Source organism: Zingiber officinale, chromosome 6A (assembly GCF_018446385.1).
Source record: "Zingiber officinale cultivar Zhangliang chromosome 6A, Zo_v1.1, whole genome shotgun sequence".
NCBI lineage: Eukaryota > Viridiplantae > Streptophyta > Magnoliopsida > Zingiberales > Zingiberaceae > Zingiber > Zingiber officinale.
Window position 1 is genome coordinate 101,941,733 of NC_055997.1, and position 20,342 is coordinate 101,962,074.

The following is a 20,342-nucleotide window of genomic DNA, read 5'->3' on the forward strand; positions in this document are numbered from 1 at the left end:
TACCCCCGCCTCGGCTCGCCGGAAGGAATAGAAGTGATGGAATAGTCTAGCAGTCAAGGGAATTTGATAAATACGGCATAAGATGATGGTTCCGCAGACCGCTCGGAATACATTGGGGGCAAACTGAGAGATACCAATACCGCAATACTGACTCAACTCGGAGAAAAAAGGATGCAAAGGAAAGCGAAGACCGCCTAAGATTTGATCCCTAAAAACAGTGATAAACCCTTCGGGAGGAGAAGAAGGATGTTCATCTGGTGAGGGAAGACGAAACTCATATGCGACGCCTAGCCCCAAGTTGGATTGCAGTGCAGACAGGTTGTGATGGTCTAAATCAGAGATGTAACGTGAATACCAGAAGAGTTCCTTACCATCCATAATTATGAGGAGTAAGCAGACAAGGGGGATGAAGACAAGAGGGGTCACAGGTCGGGCGCAAGCAGGAGAACGAGGAGTTGCACTGTCAGAAACAGCCGCGAACGAAGGGAGGAGGAGAGCGAAGCGTCGAAGTAAGGAAAGCGGACTGCCTTTAGGGTTTATAAAGCCCATTCATTCCTAGGACACATCGAGGGTCGAGCCGAGTATCTTTTGGGGTAACGCGCCCCAGCGCCGTCTGATGGGAAATAAGCGCCGAAGGGTGCAAAAAAGGGTCAGAGGCTGGCGTCAGGAGGCGTGCGCAGTAAAGGCGTCGGACAGGTGTCATCACGAGCAGAAACGCATTAAAGATCGACAAGGCAAGGTAATCATGAAAGGGCATGGCCTCAAAAAAGAAGCATTCTTCGTGAAAGGCTCAAGGCTAGGCAGGAAGTTTCATAAAGCTACAGACGCCAGGCAATTCAAAAGGGTCATGAATGAGACAAAGCCGGTCAGCAGAAGTGAATGCCAGATCAGAGGAGTATCAAACGGGCCTGCGGGGTGCTGTTTGCTCGGACCGTCCGGGCAAGTAGCTCTGCCTAGACAGCCCCTGATCTGAGCAGCTAACCAGGCGCATCGCGAGAACTGCGGGGTCATCATAAGCTGCAAGGGCACTGTGGCCCAAGGGTTGAGTAAGGTTTTTACACTCCCTCCTCTATCCTTAATCCTATATTGCGCGTAATGGAATTGCAGGGAGAGACGCGACGCAAATGAGTAAGCCCAAAGCTAGCGATAATGACCAGATCAACCACAGCAATGAGGTCGGTATAAGCGAGAAGGATGAAGGCGGAGAAGAGCAATGCATCTATGCCTTCGCTGTCGTCGGGCGCGGCCGAGTTGAACACGACCGGGCCGAAGATCGAGCGGTTCATGGCCTCGTAGCAGACCGCCATGCCGACCTTGTCGAGCCCGGCGCCGCCGGTCTCGGGCCGCAATTGCAGGCACCACAGGCCCTCTGCGCGGGCGAGGCCGCGCAGCCGCCACGGTCTCGGACGGTATTACTTGGTCTCGGACCAGCGCCATCGACCGGTATCTCGGACTCTCGCCTCAGTTATAAGTGAGCCTGCTCACACCCAACGACCTTCAGGTCGGCTCCCATCGAGAATTAAAAGTGAGCCTTGTGCTCACGACAACACCATTCGGTCGGCCTGCTCGCCCGTCAGTTATAAGTGAGCTCTGCTCACGCCCAACGACCTTCTGGGCTCCCATGCGAGAATTAAAGTGAGCCTTGTGCTCACGCCCAATGACCTTTAGGTCGGTAGTCCCAGACTCTCGCCCCAGGCGAGACATAAGTGAGCTCTTCTCACGCCAACGACCTCTCCCATGCGAGAATTAAAAGTGAGCCATGTGCTCACGCCCAACGACCTTTAGGTCGGTAGTCCTGCTCGCCCGGTCGAGTTATAAGTGAGCTCTGTTCTCACGCCCAACGACTTTCAGTCGGCTCCCATGCGAAATTAAAGTGAGCCTTGTGCTCACGCCCAATGACCTTTTAGTCGGAGACTCACCCACGAGTTATAAGTGAGCTCTGCTCTCACGCCCAACGACCCATGCAGAATTTAAAGTGAGCCTTGTGCTCACGCCCACCGGCCTTTACTCGCGCCCCTACACGAGTTATAAGTGAGCCTGCTCACGCCCAACCTCCTCGGTCGGCTCCCATGCGAGAATTAAAAGTGAGCCTTGTGCTCACGCCCAAGACCTCGCCCCAGTGCGAGTAATAAGAGAGCTCTGTTCTCACGCCCAACGACCTTTCAGGTCGGCTCCATGCGAGAATTAAAAGTGAGCCTTGTGCTCACGCCCATCCACCTTTCAGGTCGGTGTCCCAGACTCTCGCCCCGGTGCAAGTTATAAGTGAGCCTGTTCTCACGCCCAACGACCTTCGTAAGTCGCCCATACGAGAATTTAAAGTGAGCCTTGTGCTCATGCCCAACCGACCTTTAGGTCGGTGGTCCCAGACTCTCGCCCAAACGAGTTATAAGTGAGCCTGTTCTCACGGCCAACGGCCTCCCATCGAGAATTAAAAGTGAGCCTTGTGCTCACGCCCAACCCTTTAGGTCGGTGGTCCCTGACTCGCCCAGTGCAGTTATAAGTGAGCTCTGCTCACGACATTTTGGTCGGCTCCCATGCGAGAATTTAAAGTGAGCCTTGTGCTCACACCCAACGACTCGCCCCAGTGCGAGTTATAAGTGAGCTCTGTTCTCACGCCCAACGGCTCCCATGTAGAATTAAAGTGAGTCTTGTGCTCACACCCAACCACCTTTAGGTCGGTACTCTCGCCCCGGTGTGAGTTATAAGTGAGCTCTTCTCTAACGACCTTTCAACTCGGCTCCCATGCGAGAATTAAAAGTGAGCCTTGTGCTCACGCCCATCGACCTTTAGGTCGGTAGTCCCAGACTCTCGCCCGGTCAGGAGTTATAAGTGAGCTCTGTTCTCACGCCCATCGACCTCCCATGCGAGAATAAAAGTGAGCCTTGTGCTCACGCCCAACCACCTTTAGGTCGGGACTCTCGCCCCCGGTGAGTTATAAGTGAGCCTGAGCTCTGTGCTCCCATGCGAGAATTAAAAGTGAGCCTTGTGCTCACGCCCAATGACCTTTAGGTCGGTAGTCCCAGACTCTCGCCTAGTGCGACGAGTTATAAGTGAGCTCTGCTCACGCCCAACGACCTTCAGGTCGGCTCCCATGTGAGAATTAAAGTGAGCCTTGTGCTCACGCCCAATGACCTTTGTGGTCGACTCTCCCCAACACGAGTTATAAGTGAGCTCTGTTCTCACGCCCAACGACCTTTCAGGTCGACTCCCATCGAATTAAAAGTGAGCCTTGTGCTCACGCCCCCAACACGAGTTATAAGTGAGCTCTGTTCTCACGCCCACAACCTTCTGGTCGGCTCCCATGCGAGAATTAAAGTGAGCCTTGTGCTCACGCCCAACGACCTTTAGGTCGGCTCGCCCCAGTGCGAGTTATAAGTGTGCTCTGCTCACGCCCAACGACCTTCGGCCCATCGAGAATTAAAAGTGAGTCTTGTGCTCACACCCAGACCTTTTAGGTCGGTAGTCCCGCACTCTCACCCCAGGCGAGTTATAAGTGAACTCTGTTCTCACGCCCAACGACCTGTCCCATGCGAGAATTTAAAGTGAGCCTTGTGCTCACGCCCAACGACTTTTTAGTTCGGACTCTCGCCCGGTCACGAGTTATAAGTGAGCTCTGCTCACGCCCAACGATCTCCCATGCGAGAATTAAAAGTGAGCCTTGTGCTCACGCCCAACGACCTTTTAGGTAGGTAGTCCCAGACTCTCACCCCGGTGCAAATTATAAGTGAGCTCTGTTGTCACGCCCAACGACGGCTCCCATGCGAGAATTAAAAGTGAGCCTTGTGCTCATGCCCAATGACCTTTTAGGTCGGTAGTCCCAGACTCTCGCCCCAGTGCGAGTTATAAGTGAGCTCTGTTCTCACGCCCAACGACCTTTCAGGTCGGCTCCCAAGCGAGAATTAAAAGTGAGCCTTGTGCTCACGCCCAACGACCTTTTAGGTCGGTAGTCCCAGACTCTCGCCCCAGTATAAGTGATATGTTCTCACGCCCAACGACCTTTCAGGTCGGCTCCCATGCGAGAATTAAAAGTGAGTCTTGTGCTCACGCCCAACGACCTTTTAGGTCGGTAGTCCCAGACTCTCGCCCCAGTGCGAGTTATAAGTGAGCTCTGTTCTCACGCCCAACGACCTTTCAGGTCGGCTCCCATGCGAGAATTAAAAGTGAGTCTTGTGCTCACGCCCAACGACCTTTTAGGTCGGTAGTCCCAGACTCTCGCCCCAGTGCGAGTTATAAGTGAGCTCTGTTCTTACGCCCAACGACGGCTCCCATGCGAGAATTAAAAGTGAGCCTTGTGCTCACGCCCAATGACCTTTTAGGTCGGTAGTCCCAGACTCTCGCCCTAGTGCGAGTTATAAGTGAGCTCTGTTCTCACGCCCAACGACCTTTCAGGTCGGCTCCCATGCGAGAATTAAAAGTGAGCCTTGTGCTCACGCCCAACGACCTTTTAGGTCGGTAGTCCCAGACTCTCGCCCCAGTGCGAGTTATAAGTGAGCTCTGTTCTCACGCCCAACGACCTTTCAGGTCGGCTCCCAGTGCAAGTTAGAAGTGAGCTCTGTCCTCACGCCCAACGACCTTTCAGGTTTGCCCCCATGCGGGAATCAAAAATCAACCCCCCTGCGAAAATCATAAGCGAACTCGACGCCCACGCCTAACTACCTCTTAGAGGGATATGCCTCACATTGTGCGGAGCGTTTCCAAATAATCAGGTCAGCTACATCTGGCTTCATTTTAGCTCCTTTATACAAATTGCAAATATGCAGCAAACAAGCAAGGCACGAAGTACGGTAGGCCATCCACCCTACCCCTAATGCATCGATGTTAACTGCGGCATCAGGTTTTGCACGTTTATTGCAGTTTTAATTTTCAAGCACTATGTTGGTTTTATTATCCAAAATTCATACGTAAAGAGGAGTCATGATACAACTCTTAGCTCTTACATACGAGCCAGTTTCTAAAAATGCTTGCTAGATGAAAATTGAGCAGGAAAGACTAGGTCGGAAAAGGATAGATATACAAGTACAGTAGCACAGTTCAATTAGCAGGCGATACAGCTAAGGCCACAGGAGGGAACGCTTGGCGGCAAAGGAGCCACTGAGACAACTATGGCCTGAACTAATGTTAACTCGGGGAAAGGATTGGTCATGGAGAATGAGCACTGCCGCATGAAGAAATGTCTGGGGACTCAGGAGCCCCTGGGGCGTTCAAGGCTCGAGCCAGCTGCGCATGTAGGGAGTTGATGACTGTTTGTTGCCGGGCGATCGTGTCTTGCTTGTCGTCGAGATACGCACGGAGGAGAGATAGCTCCATTTCATGCTCTTGTTTCAAGCGTTCCTGAAAGCTGAGTTGGCGCTGCAGGCTAGCCTGACATTCCTCTTTCCTCGCCTTCTCAGAATGCACGCAAGACTTCGCGACACGATACTGGGCTTCCATAGAGCGTAGCGCAGCTAGCTGACGAGCTCGATCCTGGGATACGCGTTCCAGTTCACGTTCTTTCTCGGCAAGTTGTAAGGTGAGCTGATCTATTCGCGTTTGGGAAGGTGGTTGATCAACTTCCTCAGAAAAAGGAGAATGCATCGCGGGGAAGAAGGTCGTGTAACGCGGGTTAGCAAAAGAAAGTGGGAAGGCGTGGCAGGAGAAGATAGAATAAAGAAACGATCGTAAGGCTCTTTATAAAGAGGTTGGATGGCCAAGTCAAAGCAACTGTGTGGGCACGGTACCCCAAGCGACTGGCAAAGCAATTAAGGAGGCATGGTATTCCAGGCGACGCGACACAAAGGTAGATGCGTAAGGCAAGAAGCAGAGCGCACAGAGATAGGCTGAGGTCACAGAGATATGCTGAGGTAGAGACACAGAGATAGGCTAAGGTCACAGAGATATGCTGAGATCTCAGAGATGTGCTGAGGTCTAGTCAGTCAGACTTTCGTCTTCCTTCGACTAGACTTGTGAGGGAGACTTGTGATACGGTTAGCAGTGGAGGGCCCCAAGAGGAAAGGGGGAGAAAGGTCACGACCATTTAGCGGTCAAAAGTCAAGAGGACGTGACGGTCAATAGTCAAGCTGACTAGGCAGTCAAAAGGCTAGCCTATGGAACAGGCAGAGGTCAGGCAGACTGGTTGTTCAAGCAGGCGAGGCTGTGGGAAAACAAAGGAAGTCGGCGAGCGGAACCTGGGATACAGGTCGGGATCGGCAAAGCTGGGTAGAGGCAGCGCAAGCTGCAGGCCTATGGTCGAGGGACAGGAAACAAATCAAAGGACGGAAGCGGCAGGGCTGTGCAGAGACGGCTCGGTCTGCAGGTCTGCGACTCGAAGGCCCGGAAGTGCAAGCCACAAATCAAAGGTCGCGGTCTGCAGGTCTGCGACTCGAAGGCCCGGAAGTGCAAGCCACAAATCAAAGGTCGGAAGCGGCAGGGCTGTGTAGAAACGGCTCGGTCTGCAGGTCTGCGACTCGAAGATCCGGAAGAGCGAGTCACCAGTCACAGGCCGGAAGCGACAGGGCTGTGTAAAGACAGCCCGATCCACGGGCTTACAGTCGAGGGCCGGCAAATACAGGGTACAGAATACAGACCGTGATCGACAGGGCTGTTCAGGGTTAGCCCGACTAACAAGTAACGCATAGAGGCGAGATCTGGTCGAGGGGTGTGAGGTAGATGCAGACCGCGATAAATAGGACGAGCTAAGCTGTGCAGGAGTCGGAGGATCACAACTGTTCGTCAAGGGTAATCATTGCATACCAGGGAGATGTGCGGAGGCGGAGGTTCCTAAGCGAGAGGATGCTCTCATAACCAATGGCAGCCTGACAGATGTCCTTCACTACGAGACAAAACCCCTGTGTAAAGGCGAAGGTTCCTAAACAAGAAGATGCCTTCACGACCAATAGCAGCACGACAGGTGTCGGGGATATACGACAAAGCCCAGCGTCTAACGTTTTCTGACAGGTTGGCAGGTTCTGGAAGCAAGGCGGGTGCATAAAAAGGAGGAGATTCCTCGTACGCGGGTACGCGCATTCTCGTCACTTTTTCCACAACTTTTCGTTTTTAGTCTCTCTGCTTTTTCTAGGGAAAAAGGACCTGACTTGAGCGTCGGAGGGCCTGATCCGGGGACTTTTTCCCTTGGTTCTGGTCTCTAACGTGAATGAGGGAGATCGTCTGAGTGTGTGCAGGGTCCTGCAGCAGCGTCAGCCGCCCATGGGAGCCGAATCGTCCACGACTTTCCGTCAATAACTCGGCCACCGCGATCAACCTCCGTCCGACTAAGCCTTCGGACAGGATCAACAACTAAAATCACAAATGTCATATTTTGAAAGAGAAATAAGCGTTGGTACAGTCATGGCCATGAAATATAATTTTGATATTTGATAGGATTTAAGTTAAGTTGAATAAAATGATATCTCACCTTTGTATTAAGCATGTAGGAGTCCTTGTTGGTCGGGTGACAGGATGCAAGGTAGAAAAGTCTAGGTCAAGTGATCAGATGCAAGGCGGTAGAGTTTAAGAAAGTTAGAGACTTGATCGTTAGCAAGAAGCAAAGCTTGAGTATATTAGGAGATTAGATGTAGCGCAAATGAATACGCGTGGAGTTTCTAGGCACGAAAATCCAAGGAATAGGGTTCTCTAGCATGAGGTAACAAGAATCATGGGTAGATGAAGTTAGACGATTTCAATCATTAGGATGGTTGAAAATAAAAAACAGTCGACTGATACAAGAGTATCAATGTCTAATTCTCTGAAAACAAAAGGATTGCTTATGTGTTCGGGATTTGCAAAATTCGAGTAACTCAATTGGCTGATGCTTGGTATCATTGGACTAATGTTGACCAGGGACAAATCGATTCAATTGATAAATTCAATTGATCCTATCAATCGATTGATTATGGATATTAGTTGACTGTTGACTGATAATGATCAGAAATCAAACAAAAGAAAATCGATTCAACTATTAAATTCGACTGATTGTTATAAATTGATTGATTGAATGCAATAGTCGGCTGATGTTCAAATTATCGATAATATCAGATATATTTTAGAAGGTTCAGAGGTTGTTCAATAGAAGGAATAGTTGTTAGAGATTATATCAATCAAGTAGGTGTGTGCATTAGTCGACTGATGTCTAAAAAAAGACTTGCAGCTCTGTTCGAGTCAGGCATTCATATAAGAAGGCAAAACATTCAGTTTCAAGATAAAGCTTCCATCTCAAGCTAAATCTCAAGCTAAATATTTTCATGTTAAGTTCTTATTTAGATTTCTTTGAGTTCAATATCCATTCTTGGTGCAAGCATTTGAAGAAGGAGAAGTCAAATCTGTCAAGTGCACTATAACAAATATGATTTTCCATAGCATGCAATTATATTATCAGTAACGCGCATTGCACGCTGCACAACTGTAAACTGTTAAAAGTCATAAAGAATCAACAACGTGTGGGCGTGCTATGGTTAAAAGCATTCGTAGCATGCACCACGCACTGTGGTTAAGAGCAATCGACAACATTCATAGTGTGTGTCGCATGCTATGGTTAAGAGCATTTACAACGCACATCACACGGTGCGATTGAGAGCATTCACAACGCATGGCACCGTTGTGGTTACGAGAATTCACAGTGCGCAACACACACTGCAATTAAGAGCATTCGCAGGGCGTGCCACATGTTGCAATTAAGTGCATTCGTAGCACGTAGGAGCGTTACGATTATAATCATTCAAATATCACATACAGATACCGCATACAAATTATAATATCACATACATATACCACATACACAATTATAAAATCAAAACTCAAACAATTATAATATCACATTCAACCATAAACATCACATTTAAGCTAAACAATTCAAATTGATAATAAAAAATTCATTTAGTAACATAATTTTTTTTCTACAAAAGAGTATATGACTTTAAAATAAGTAGAATCTATATCAGTTATATAAAATCATAAACTTAGATAATCAAGCGACTATACTTTCTATTAAATCTTCGAGAAAAAGCATTTCAACATTTACATTCTTCTTGAACTATCGATCTCCAAATGCTCTAGAAACCTGAAGTCGTCCTTGCAATCGTCCATTATAACTCACATAACCTCTAGCCTGTTGGTTATAACACTGTTACAAAAATGGCATGCATACATGCATAAATTCTTTGAATTGCTTTTATAATATATCCATCACACATCATAGCACAGTTGTTTAAGAAATAGATAATTAAAATAGCACTTGAAAAAATTCAACTGTTACAATTTATAGCTTATGCATTCAAATTCAATAGAATTGCAAACAACATTCAATGTAGCTCAAAGAGATTAATATGAGTGCATAGTTTCGTTCTTAGTGTCATACAAGTTCCAACAATGCAACTATTTTGCAGGACATAAAAACTCTCACCTTCTGGATACATGCGTACGTGTTCTTGTAGATAGATTAATTGCTTTATGTTCCCTTGTCACAACAATGGCTTTGAGTTGACATTGTGTTTTGTCTGATAGAGCTTGTGAACTCTCTTCACCAACTGAACATGCTAATACAGCTTTAACATCCCTAATATTAGCAATTAATATTTGGATGAACTCAGGAACACAATCCCTAATATTAACATAATACTTTCATAAAGAAGCATTGGCGTAGAAAGTTTAATGATATCGCGCATAAGGGTTAGAGGCTAAATTTTATAGTGTGAATTGTAAAAATGGCACGAACACCAATTTGTTCATGGTAGTGACACACTGCATTATTGTTTAGGAAATACATCTTTTGGTCATTATTGTTGTTGAAAGACATCTTTCAATGAAAATGATCTTCAACATCTAGGAAAATGCCTGTGTGAATTGGTAAAAGCAAAAGCAAAACCAAAAAAAAGAAATGACAATATTCATTTTTTTCATATTTAAGCTATGATTCCTCCATGTTTTCTCTCTGCCATTTGATAACTGATCAGAAATGAAAGCCTTTATTGAAAGCATCCATATTTCAGGAAAACATTTGAAACCCATCTATCACATATTTCAAAAAAAAAAATTCTAAAATTTAGAATTAGGATCAGTTTTCAATTTGATTCAAGGTGCATGATCAGAATTTGTTAACCCCTGACAGTTAAATGCCGACCCTCTTTGTTGGAGTAGGAGAGACACAAATTCTTTAAGGATACATCAAAGAAAAAAAAATATGCTCAATAGAAATTGACAAACTGGTACAAATTGAAATTTAAATAAATTGTAGAAATTTCCAAGAAAATACAAAAATTATACAAAGGTTATTATCATACCATTTTATATGATTGTCATCCAAAGAGATAAGATATCTAAATCATGGCTGCATATATCTTTCCAAAAAGATTTCATATAGGTAAAATCAAAATTTTATAGTCTCAATTCATAAGCTTTCAAATAGCTATGATGGTAGCAACTTGAAGTATTGAATAAACCTTGATAAAATAAGATACACGAGAGGTGGCGCAAAATGAAAAATATGATCTAAAGCAAAACTAATTAACCAGGTAGGCACCTCAATAAATATTTTTTAAAAAAACTTAGAATTTTCTTTAAATAATAGAAGCTTAAAAATTTTCATAAAAATATTCAAATGAAATTGTTTCTACAAAGATTATAACATGTGGAATGATACATTTATCATTCTATATACCATAGCGAGAAACCAATTGCTACATTGGCAAGTTGCACCAACTAAAAATTCTCCCTACAGATTCTGCATCTCAGGGTCATACCCAGAATTCAGCTGCAGAGAATTGGACCTCAGTTGGATCCAACCGGTCCAATGGTCATTTAGATGAGAACATGCTCTTCCAAGTTGCTAACATAAAATTTTTAAAGAGATAAAACAAAATGTATTTGAAGTTGAATGACAAGAAAAGGATATCCGACCATCCATAAAGGAATCACCTTCTTGTATTATACTGCTTATCCTAGTTCTTAACTAAGCATGAGCATGGCTACAAAATCTTGTATGGTGAACAATCCCAAGTCAAACAACTGTGCAACATTATAATTTCTAAAAAGACAAATTTTACACTGTGAAATAAATATTGCATGTGTATCTTTAGCACTTTCTTAGGATCGAAACTCAGCGCTTTCAAGCATACCTTCTATTATATCTTGGCTTCTACACTAATAGCTAGTAATCACTCATGGTTACCTTCTTCATATTAACCTAAAGATAAATTAACAGGAGGCTGGAAGCAAACGAATCATTTTTTTACCTCTTGAAATGATAATTCATCAGTCTTACGAAAACCTGTTAAAATAAATGCCAAGAAATAATTAGACTTGATAGGCAAAGGTGGTTTATCTGACATAGTTTTTCTAACATAAAAATATAAAAATAGAAACATATGTTAATCATTACATGAATTAAAAAATACGATGTGAACTAATACCACATACCAGTTAATAAAGTATTGCAAATCGATATCTATAAATGAACTGATCAATGAAGCAGGACAGCACATGGGGCAATTTAAGCATCAGAAGAGTAGTACCAGGCATCATTTCTTTAAAAAAAACCAAGAGAATCAAATGAGTAGATGATAAATGCAGATGTTGTTGATTCCGGTAAATTCCGGAGTATGCAAACTGATCGTCGAGGCTAATGTTCGACACTATCTCCGTAAACGATATTGCTCCGCTACGGTGCTTAACGGATTGTTGCAATTCGTTCCCAAGATACAACGACGACAATCGTCTCGGAATCGTAGCACTCCGGCTTCCGAGACCAGCGAACCTTCTCGTAGGCTTCTTGGACTCTTGAATGCACAAGATGAGTGAGTGAATACTTGAGGAAGAGAAGATTAAGTTGAGTGATTTGATTCCAATCTGGAGGGTTCTATTTATACAGAAGGAAGAGGCTTTAGGGAGGGGTGTGACCTTTGGGTGGATTAATCTGGGCCGTCCGGACTGAAGAGTTATAACCCTTCACATAGCCCCTTTAATCTCATCCATCAGATCTAAGAGTTGTGACCCTCAAATCTATCAGCCATCGGATCTGGATCCATTGATCCGATGCTTCAGATCATGTCTCATCCCAAGCCGTCAGATCGTGACTCATTGTGATCCAACGCTCTAGATCGCATCACAAGCGATCCACCATACTTCTTTGATCAACGTTGATCAACGGCTGCCATCCGTTCGCCCAACCAACTGTCCAGTCATCTCCCTTTGCCCACGAGGATGCCACATAGGCACGTACTAGCCTGACACGTCACCCGAGTGCCATGTAGGCACTGCAATGTCACCTGGAGCATAAATTTAAGCTCCTCAATGCTCCTCGCGACGATGCGAAGTGCAAAGTGCGCCTACAAAGCGCCCATTGCGCACGTGGCGGGTGGCGGGCTCACAGGTGCGAGCACCTGCTCGCCCCTGAGCAGAGAGTACCTGGTACTTTTCTGAGTTAACTCCAATAACTCAACATCATTAATAAGTAAGGAATGCACATCGGAAATTTCCAATGTGGGACTATTCTCCCTTGCATTTCCTTAATGAATAACCAACGTTATTTTGGGCCGACTTTGAACATTAATTTTTCATTCACCCTTAATCGGTTTTGAGCAAATTAATAGTCTAAATCTATCTACGCGAAACGTAGATTTCAATTTTGAAGTCAATTACGACTTTCAACAATTGATGGCTTCCGATTTTTCCTCCTCAAAATCGTATTGGTCCATTTAGGCCCCAATATCCAACAGATGTTATATCTAGGTTTCAATTATGCCAACTGATGTAATTAAATGCAACATAATTGATCAATTTCGGCAAGATTTGGATCAATTGTAATCAATTAGGATCTAATTCAATTCCTATAGGTGGAATTAGAGTTTGGTGAGGTCTTGAGGATCTTCCAATTGGGTTGAGCAAGAGCCAGATAGGAACTGAGCTAGTTTCAAAGGAACAAGGCTAATAAGATTGAACACAATTTGTGTTCTTTTTGGTTTGATTCAACTGGACAACCTTTTAAAGAGGGGAAAGATAGGGATTTGCTAGTGCAATCACTATAAGACCATTAGATCTATTTAGGTGATGCTGTTTGGATCTGTTGATCTAGCATAGATCTGAGCTTTGAATTATGAAGGTATTATCCACTTTGATTCATACTTTTTTTTTCTAGATTTTGAACCTTTCCATTCTCATTCATTGGTATCCTATTGGTTATGGTGGTAATGTATGGATATCTGGGGAGGAGTGAGATTAGGACATATTGATCTGCCCTAATGTAGTTTTTGGCGACTTTCAGATGGTGGTTCAATCATAGTTGGCGGTGACAATGAAACTCCTAGTATTATAGGATTTTACCGACAGAGATGGATTGGAGGATATAGAGGCGGAGCTTACCTAGGCCCAGTGTAGGTAGTTACCCACACAGGCCTAGATAAAAAAACATACTATACATTCTAAGTGTAGGGCCAGAGCTGTTGATTTTGTTTACCAAGCAATCAGGTAGATCACAACTCACATTTCTGACATTTTTGTTTGATTTGTATTCCATTATTCTGATGTTGTGCTACCTGCCTTTGAAAATATTCGTTTGTTGTTTAATTTGTGCTTGATACGGATAGCTCATTTATACTTCCATTGGTAAAGAGAAACCACTATGTTTTGCAACTAACAACCAAATTATTGTATCTTATAATGTGATGTTCCAGAGCATTCTCTACTTGGTTTGGATTTTAAATTTATTTTTATTAGGAAATCATTATATCTACATTGTATATATTTTTTATAAGAATTATGTTATTATTAAATTGTTCACATTAAGTTTAGTAAAATAATACTTTATATTGATAATTTTTTCCTATATATGTTAATTTGTAGAAAATGTTGAAATATTTGCAAAGAGACCCAGGAGTTAAATTGAATCGTTTAGTGTTCCCGATGAAGAGTCTACTCCACCACAAGGCCACATCCACCACCTCCTCCTCCTCCTTCACAAATTTTATTTGAAAATATTGGAAATCTGAATAGTGAAGTAGAAATTATTGATGATCCTGATTTATGAAAACCAGTTGAAGAGAATGATGTTAGTGTTAGAGATTGTTCGAAAAGAATACGTTGCTATGGGTCCTTGTCAACGTCAAGACCATAATTTTCAAAGAAAAAAAATAGGTAAACACAATAGATGTTTCAGAGAGGTTTGGTTTAAAGACCATGATTGGTTGGAGTATAGTGTTCCAAAGGATATAGTCTTTTGTTTCTGGTGTTATCTTTTTAGACCTAGTAATATAAGGTTTGGAGGAGATGATGTGTTTACGAGATCTGGTTTCGTAAATTGAAAAAATCCTATTGAAAAATTCAATGAGCATGTAGGTGGAGTTGGTAGTGCGCACAATGAGGCAAAAATACAGTTTGAGGGTTTCAAGAATCAAAGACAAAGTGTGGAGTGTTCATTTTCATCGGGGAAACATGAGATTGAAGTTACTTATCACAAACGCCTGACTGCCATTTTAAAAGTAATTCGATTTTTTTTGTTATAAGGATTATCTTTTCGGGGATATGATGAGTCTTCAACATCATCCAATAGAGGAAATTTTTTAGAATTGCTCAAATGGTATAACTCAGAATGTCCAGAAGTTGCGGCAGTTGTTGGAATGAATGCACCTAGAAATAATCAAATGATTGCCATAAAAATTCAAAAGCAATTGGTGAATGCTTGTGCAGTTGAGACCACAAATGTTTATTCTAGCTGATCTTGGAGATATGTGGTTCACTTTAATACTTGAAGAGGCTTGTGATTGTTTAGTGGAAGAGCAAATGACAGTGTTATTAGATATCTGAACAAACATGGAGAGGTGATTGAACGATTTATGACTATAGTTCATGTTGCAACTACTACAACTGCTTGTTTGAAGGAGGCAATCGACGCTTTATTTGCTAAGTATGGTTTGTCAGTGGCGAGATTGAGGGGGCAAGGATATGATGGTGCTTTAAATATGTCTGGAGAATTTAATGGCTTAAAATCACTAATAATGAAAGAAAATCCTTATGCAAGGTATGCTCATTATTTTGCTCATCAACTTCAGCTAGTAGTTGTAGTTATTGCTCAAGAAAATTAATATGTTTGAGATTTCATGTGGATTGTTGGTTTGATTATGAACATATCTGCATCATCTTGCAAAAGGGTCGACAAATTTTGATAACTTGCACATGACAGAAAAGTTAAACTTCTTGAAAAAGGAGAGATTAGTTTTGGTAGAGGACTAAACTAAGAAACTAGTCTAGCTAGACTAGAGATACACAACGGGGGTCTCATCATTCAACTTTATGTCATATTGGACAAATGTGGCCATTTGTTATAGAGGTTCTTCAAAATTTAATTGATGATGGTGATAGTTCTTCTAAAGGTTTAAGTAGAACTTTGGTTGAAAAAAATGGAGAGGTATGAATTTGTATTTATGCTACTATTGATGGAATGTATATTGGCAATCATAAATCATTTGTCAACGGTTCTACAAGAAAAAGATCAAAATATTGTGAATGTGATGTGCTTGATCAATAATGTGAAAGGCAAATTGCAAAAATTGAGAGATTTTGAATGAGATGTTTTACTTGAAGACTTGAAGAAGTTTTGTAACACTCATTCTATTGAAATAATTAATATGATATATACCATCAACAGCCGTAGTCGTTTGAAGAACGACGATGAAAAAATGTTAATTTTTATCACTACTACTATGTTAAAATCTTTTGTGAGCTAACTTCATAATTCTTTTCTTTATTTGTAGTCAATTAAATTCTTTTAAATAGTAGCATATTTATTAATTTTTTACCTTTGTTATTTGGTTTTTAAATTACAGGTTATTAATATTATTCTATAGAAGATGGATAATCATTTCTCTGAAATAACTATAGATTTACTGATTTGTACGTCATGTCTTGACCCTAGAAACTCATTCTCTAGATTTGATGTACAAAAGTTAGTGCGTCTAACTCATTTTTATGAGGATGATTTTTCTTGGAATGAGTGTATACTGGTTGAACAAGAGCTTGAAACATATATTGACGACATCATATCAGATGAACGGTTTGAAGGCATTTCAGATTTGGGAGCTCTTGCAAAGAAAATGATTGAAAAAATGAAGAACCATATGTTTCCTTTGATTTATTAGATGATTGAGCTAGCCTTACTTCTTCCAGTTACTGCTGCAACCGTTGAAAGGATGTTTTCGGCAATGAATATTGTCAAAATAGATTTACGAAATAGGATTAGAGATGAATGGATGAATGATAGTTTGGTAGTTTATATCGAGAAAGATGTTTTTAATACTGTCGACAATGAGCTAATTTTGTAGCATTTTCAAAACATGGAGTCTCGAAGAATGCAATTGTCATGTATTCATTAGTAGACTGTTTAATATTATTTTATAGGCTTTTTATAATATTATACCTTTTTTCCAGTGTGCAAAATTATTTAAAAAATATATTTTTTAATTACATATAATTAATTAACCGTTCAAAAAAAATTTGGTCGTGCTCAGCTCATATTGCAATATTCCCTCCATGTTTGAATTCCTCACTCCACCACTAATTATACAGTTGTAAGTTTGTGATGAATTGATTTGAGTTGTTTAAATTGACTATCATTCTTCATAATTGGATTTAGTCTCTAGAACTCCACAACAAAATGGGGTAGCTGAAAGAATAAATAAAACTCTTCTTAAAATAGTTAGGTCTATGATGGCGCAGGTTAATTTGTCGATCTCCTATTGGGGAGATATATTTTTAACTGCGGCATATATACTTAACAAAATGTTTTCAAAGTCAGTTCCATCTACCCAATATGAATGTTGGATGGGCAGAAAATGAGATTTAAGTCATCTGAGACCCTGGAGGTCAGCTGTTTGTATTCATGATAGTTCTCACAAGTATAGAAAACTAGGACCTAGGGGTAAGAAATGTGTCTTTATTAGATATCATGAGACCTATAAAAGTTATGTTTTCATAGGTGAGCAACAAGATGCAACCATCTCCGAAAGAGATTCGAGAGATGTAACTTTTCTCAAAACAGAGTTCCCAACCAGAGATGATGTTGATAAAAATATTCCTCTATTTGAGGAGGATGAGATATCATCAACAAGAGAGGTATTAAAAGGGATGTCTGAGTCTAGTCAATCGAATGAGAGTGATATGCTAAGTCATGAGTTGACTTCTCAACAGCCTAACTTACGAAGAATGTTCGTAAAATCAAACCTAAGAAGATGTTCGATATTGAGAATGAGGCATTGATAACACTTCTAGTTGACAATGACGAACCTAAAAATCATTGCTCTCATGTTGAAGAGATGTCTGAGATTGAGAATGAGATATTGATAACCTAAAAATCATTGCTCTCATTATATTGACCAATCAAATTGATGTTTGAGGGCATGAATATAATCAAGAGAACTAGCCAAACATATATGATCTAGTTTTATATCAATCCGATGTCGTTTGGTCCATCAGCTAATTTTGAGCAAAATCGATTGATGGACCAAATGACCTTGGATTGACATGAAACTAATTTCTATATGCTTATCTACTTCTCCTGATTATATTCATGCGCTCAAATACTAATTTGATTTAATATATTGAGAGTAATGATTTTTAAATATGAATTAAATTTTTTAAACACACCGCTCTTAATATATTGAGTTAAATTAATATTTGAGGGCATAAATATAATCAGGAGAGATAGTCGAATACATAAGAATTAATTTCATATCAATCCGAAATTGTTTGATCAAACAATTCATTTTATATAAAATTGACTTTGACAAAAAAAAAATTAATAAATCAGTTGACAAATTTATTTAAAATTTTAATTTTGTGATACAAGAGTAAAATTGATTAGACTGATTAAAAAAATAGTTAATTGATAGAATAAAATAGTAAATGAATATATGATTTAATAATTTTAAAATTATTTATAATTTTAAAACTTATTGTTAAGTTAAAAAAATTAAAAGTTGCAGCATTGAAGTGCGTCTGTAGGTGGGCAGGCCGACGTTACTTTTTGTTTAATTCAATGTTTTTTTTACTATTTTTTTTTATTTTTTACCTTAAATAAAATTAATTATATTTAAATATAAAATTATAGGTAAAGTAATAAAGAGATCATAAGACCGTGATCGGTGGAATAATTAATTATGAAATTTAATATATTTAAAAGATAAAATTTAGATTTTTAAAGGCTACAATGTTTGAATGATGATATATATCATATCTAAGGATGTTCTAATAGTTTAGACGGATCCCGGGACTATCGTATTATTATCTCAGTTATGATATATTTGTAAAAAAAATTTCTAATAGCTTACGCGGCATTTTCCTCTCTAAAATTTCGAAAATGTTCAATATGTATGGAAAGAGGAGGTTAATGAGATACTAATAAAAATGGTAGACCTCGGTAATACTTCTGCCTAATTCTTAAGAATTAAAAAGCAGATGAGAAGGCGTGATCCGTGAGGACGATGGCCTATGCAAACCCACTTGGTCTGTTTCGCTGTTGTCAGCGCCGCCGCTTTTCCGCTTCTATCGATCCTATCGAAACCCCTCTTCAGCTCGCCGTCAGGTCCGCAGTCCAATCCGGCGACCACATCAGCATTCCACGTCTCCTCAATCACTATTCTCACTCTAGCCCTAACCCTAATGCCTTCTCCTTTCTAATTCACCTGCCCCCGACTCTCGCCGCTGCCACCATCGCTGATCTGCTTTCCTCTTTCAACGCCGTCCGACCACGCTCCATCCCATTCCCCGCCTACGCCGACCTCCTCTCCCTCACCCTTCCCAATCCTATCCCGAGCAGCAATCCCCCCTCCTCCATCCGCCTCCCTTCTTCGCTCGCCGTCCTCCAGCTGGTTCTCCGCTCCGGCATCCCCCCTCCCCGGGAGACCCGCCTCGCGCTCCCCCTCAATTGGATCGCAGTCCGTCACCGCTGTTCGGTCGCTGGCATCATATCCTCTCTGCGCCCCCTTGGCTTCCGCGCACCGGACCTCAACACCCTCAACTACCTCATCTCCTCCCTCTGCGCCTCCCAGGAAACTGAGGAAGCCGCCTCCGTCCTCCGAGGCATGTCCGCCGCCGGAATCGATCCTGACTCCGGGAGTTACTGCGAGGTCATCGAAGCGATGGACGGGGAGGCAGCGCCAAAGCTCCTTGTGGAGATGGTGGTGCGGAGGGGGATGGCGCCACGGAAGGGGACGGTGGCGCGGGTGGTGGAGGCGATGCGGGCGGAGGGGAAGGCAGGGCAGGCGGCGGATCTGGTGAGGGTGTTGGAGAGGTCAGGGTGCGCCGTGGGATTCGAGGCGTACGAGGCGGCGGTGGAAGGGTGCTTGAAGAGCCGAGAAGTGGTGGCGGCGGCGCGGGTTGTGGCGGAGATGGCGGCAAAGGGGTTCGTCCCTTACATTGGGGTGCGGCAGAGGGTGGTGGAGGGGCTGTCATCGATCGGGCAGTCCGAACTCGCCGCCGAGGTCAGGAGGCGGCTCGCCGAGATCCGCTCGTGAAATTACTGCGCGACCAGCCGACTGGCCCGAAGAGAATGGTGGGCCTCATTTGGCGTGAAATCCAAAATCGTTTTGTTTAATTTTTAGAATCCGATCGTGATTATGAAAGCGTTTTCTTGGTGTTATACATTATTTATATCAGACGTAATTTTTCAAATCGTCATCAAATTATTATAATCACACTAAGTTTTATTGTAATCAAATGATTGTAATCGTACCAATCCGTCGTAATGATGATTGAGAATCTTAATTTGGCATGTATATATTATTTAGAGCGCGTTTAGTTCAGGATTATTTGATAATCTTAATTATCCATCCAAAGTTATTAAGGATAATCTTGTTTGGTTTAAATAATTGATGATTCCTAAGTCATGATGCATGTCTGACATATTAACAATTTAGACATATAATCAGGAATCACAAAATCTCATAAACATAAAATTTTCTTTGATTCCGGGGTTAATAAAAATTTTAAAACAAAATTACCCTTCATTATTTATCGTTTGAGACAAAAATCACCCTACAGATCTATCAAATTTCAATCTGCCACTCAGAGGTTCCCGATTCACAAAAAAAAAAACGTGTTCGCCGCTCCTCTCGTGCACAACTTTTCCCTCTCGCGGCGATCCTCCCTCTCGTAGCGATCTAGCTGCGCTCCTCTCGCGGCGATCCTCCCTCTCGCGCACAACTTTTCCCTCTCGCGACAATCCTCCCTCTCGCGCCCGCTCCTCTCGCGCACAGTATTTGATTTCATTGCTTCTCCTTGGATACCAGAGAGGATAACTAGTTCCATCAGAGAAATGAAGATTAAGCCTATCAGTCCATTAGGAACTAGTTGTCAAGAATTGAGAGGTCACAAACTTGAGTCGTGAA

General features: G+C 42.2%; 1 protein-coding gene across 1 annotated transcript; it reads left to right on the top strand.

Annotated features, from left to right (window-relative positions):
• Nucleotides 1–18,437: 18,437 nt before the first annotated feature.
• On the top strand, nt 18,438–19,469 carry LOC121995100 (pentatricopeptide repeat-containing protein At1g06270-like). The gene has a single exon (XM_042548928.1). It carries the CDS (start codon nt 18,438–18,440, stop codon nt 19,467–19,469), a length of 1,032 nt encoding a protein of 343 aa, XP_042404862.1.
• Nucleotides 19,470–20,342: the final 873 nt, after the last annotated feature.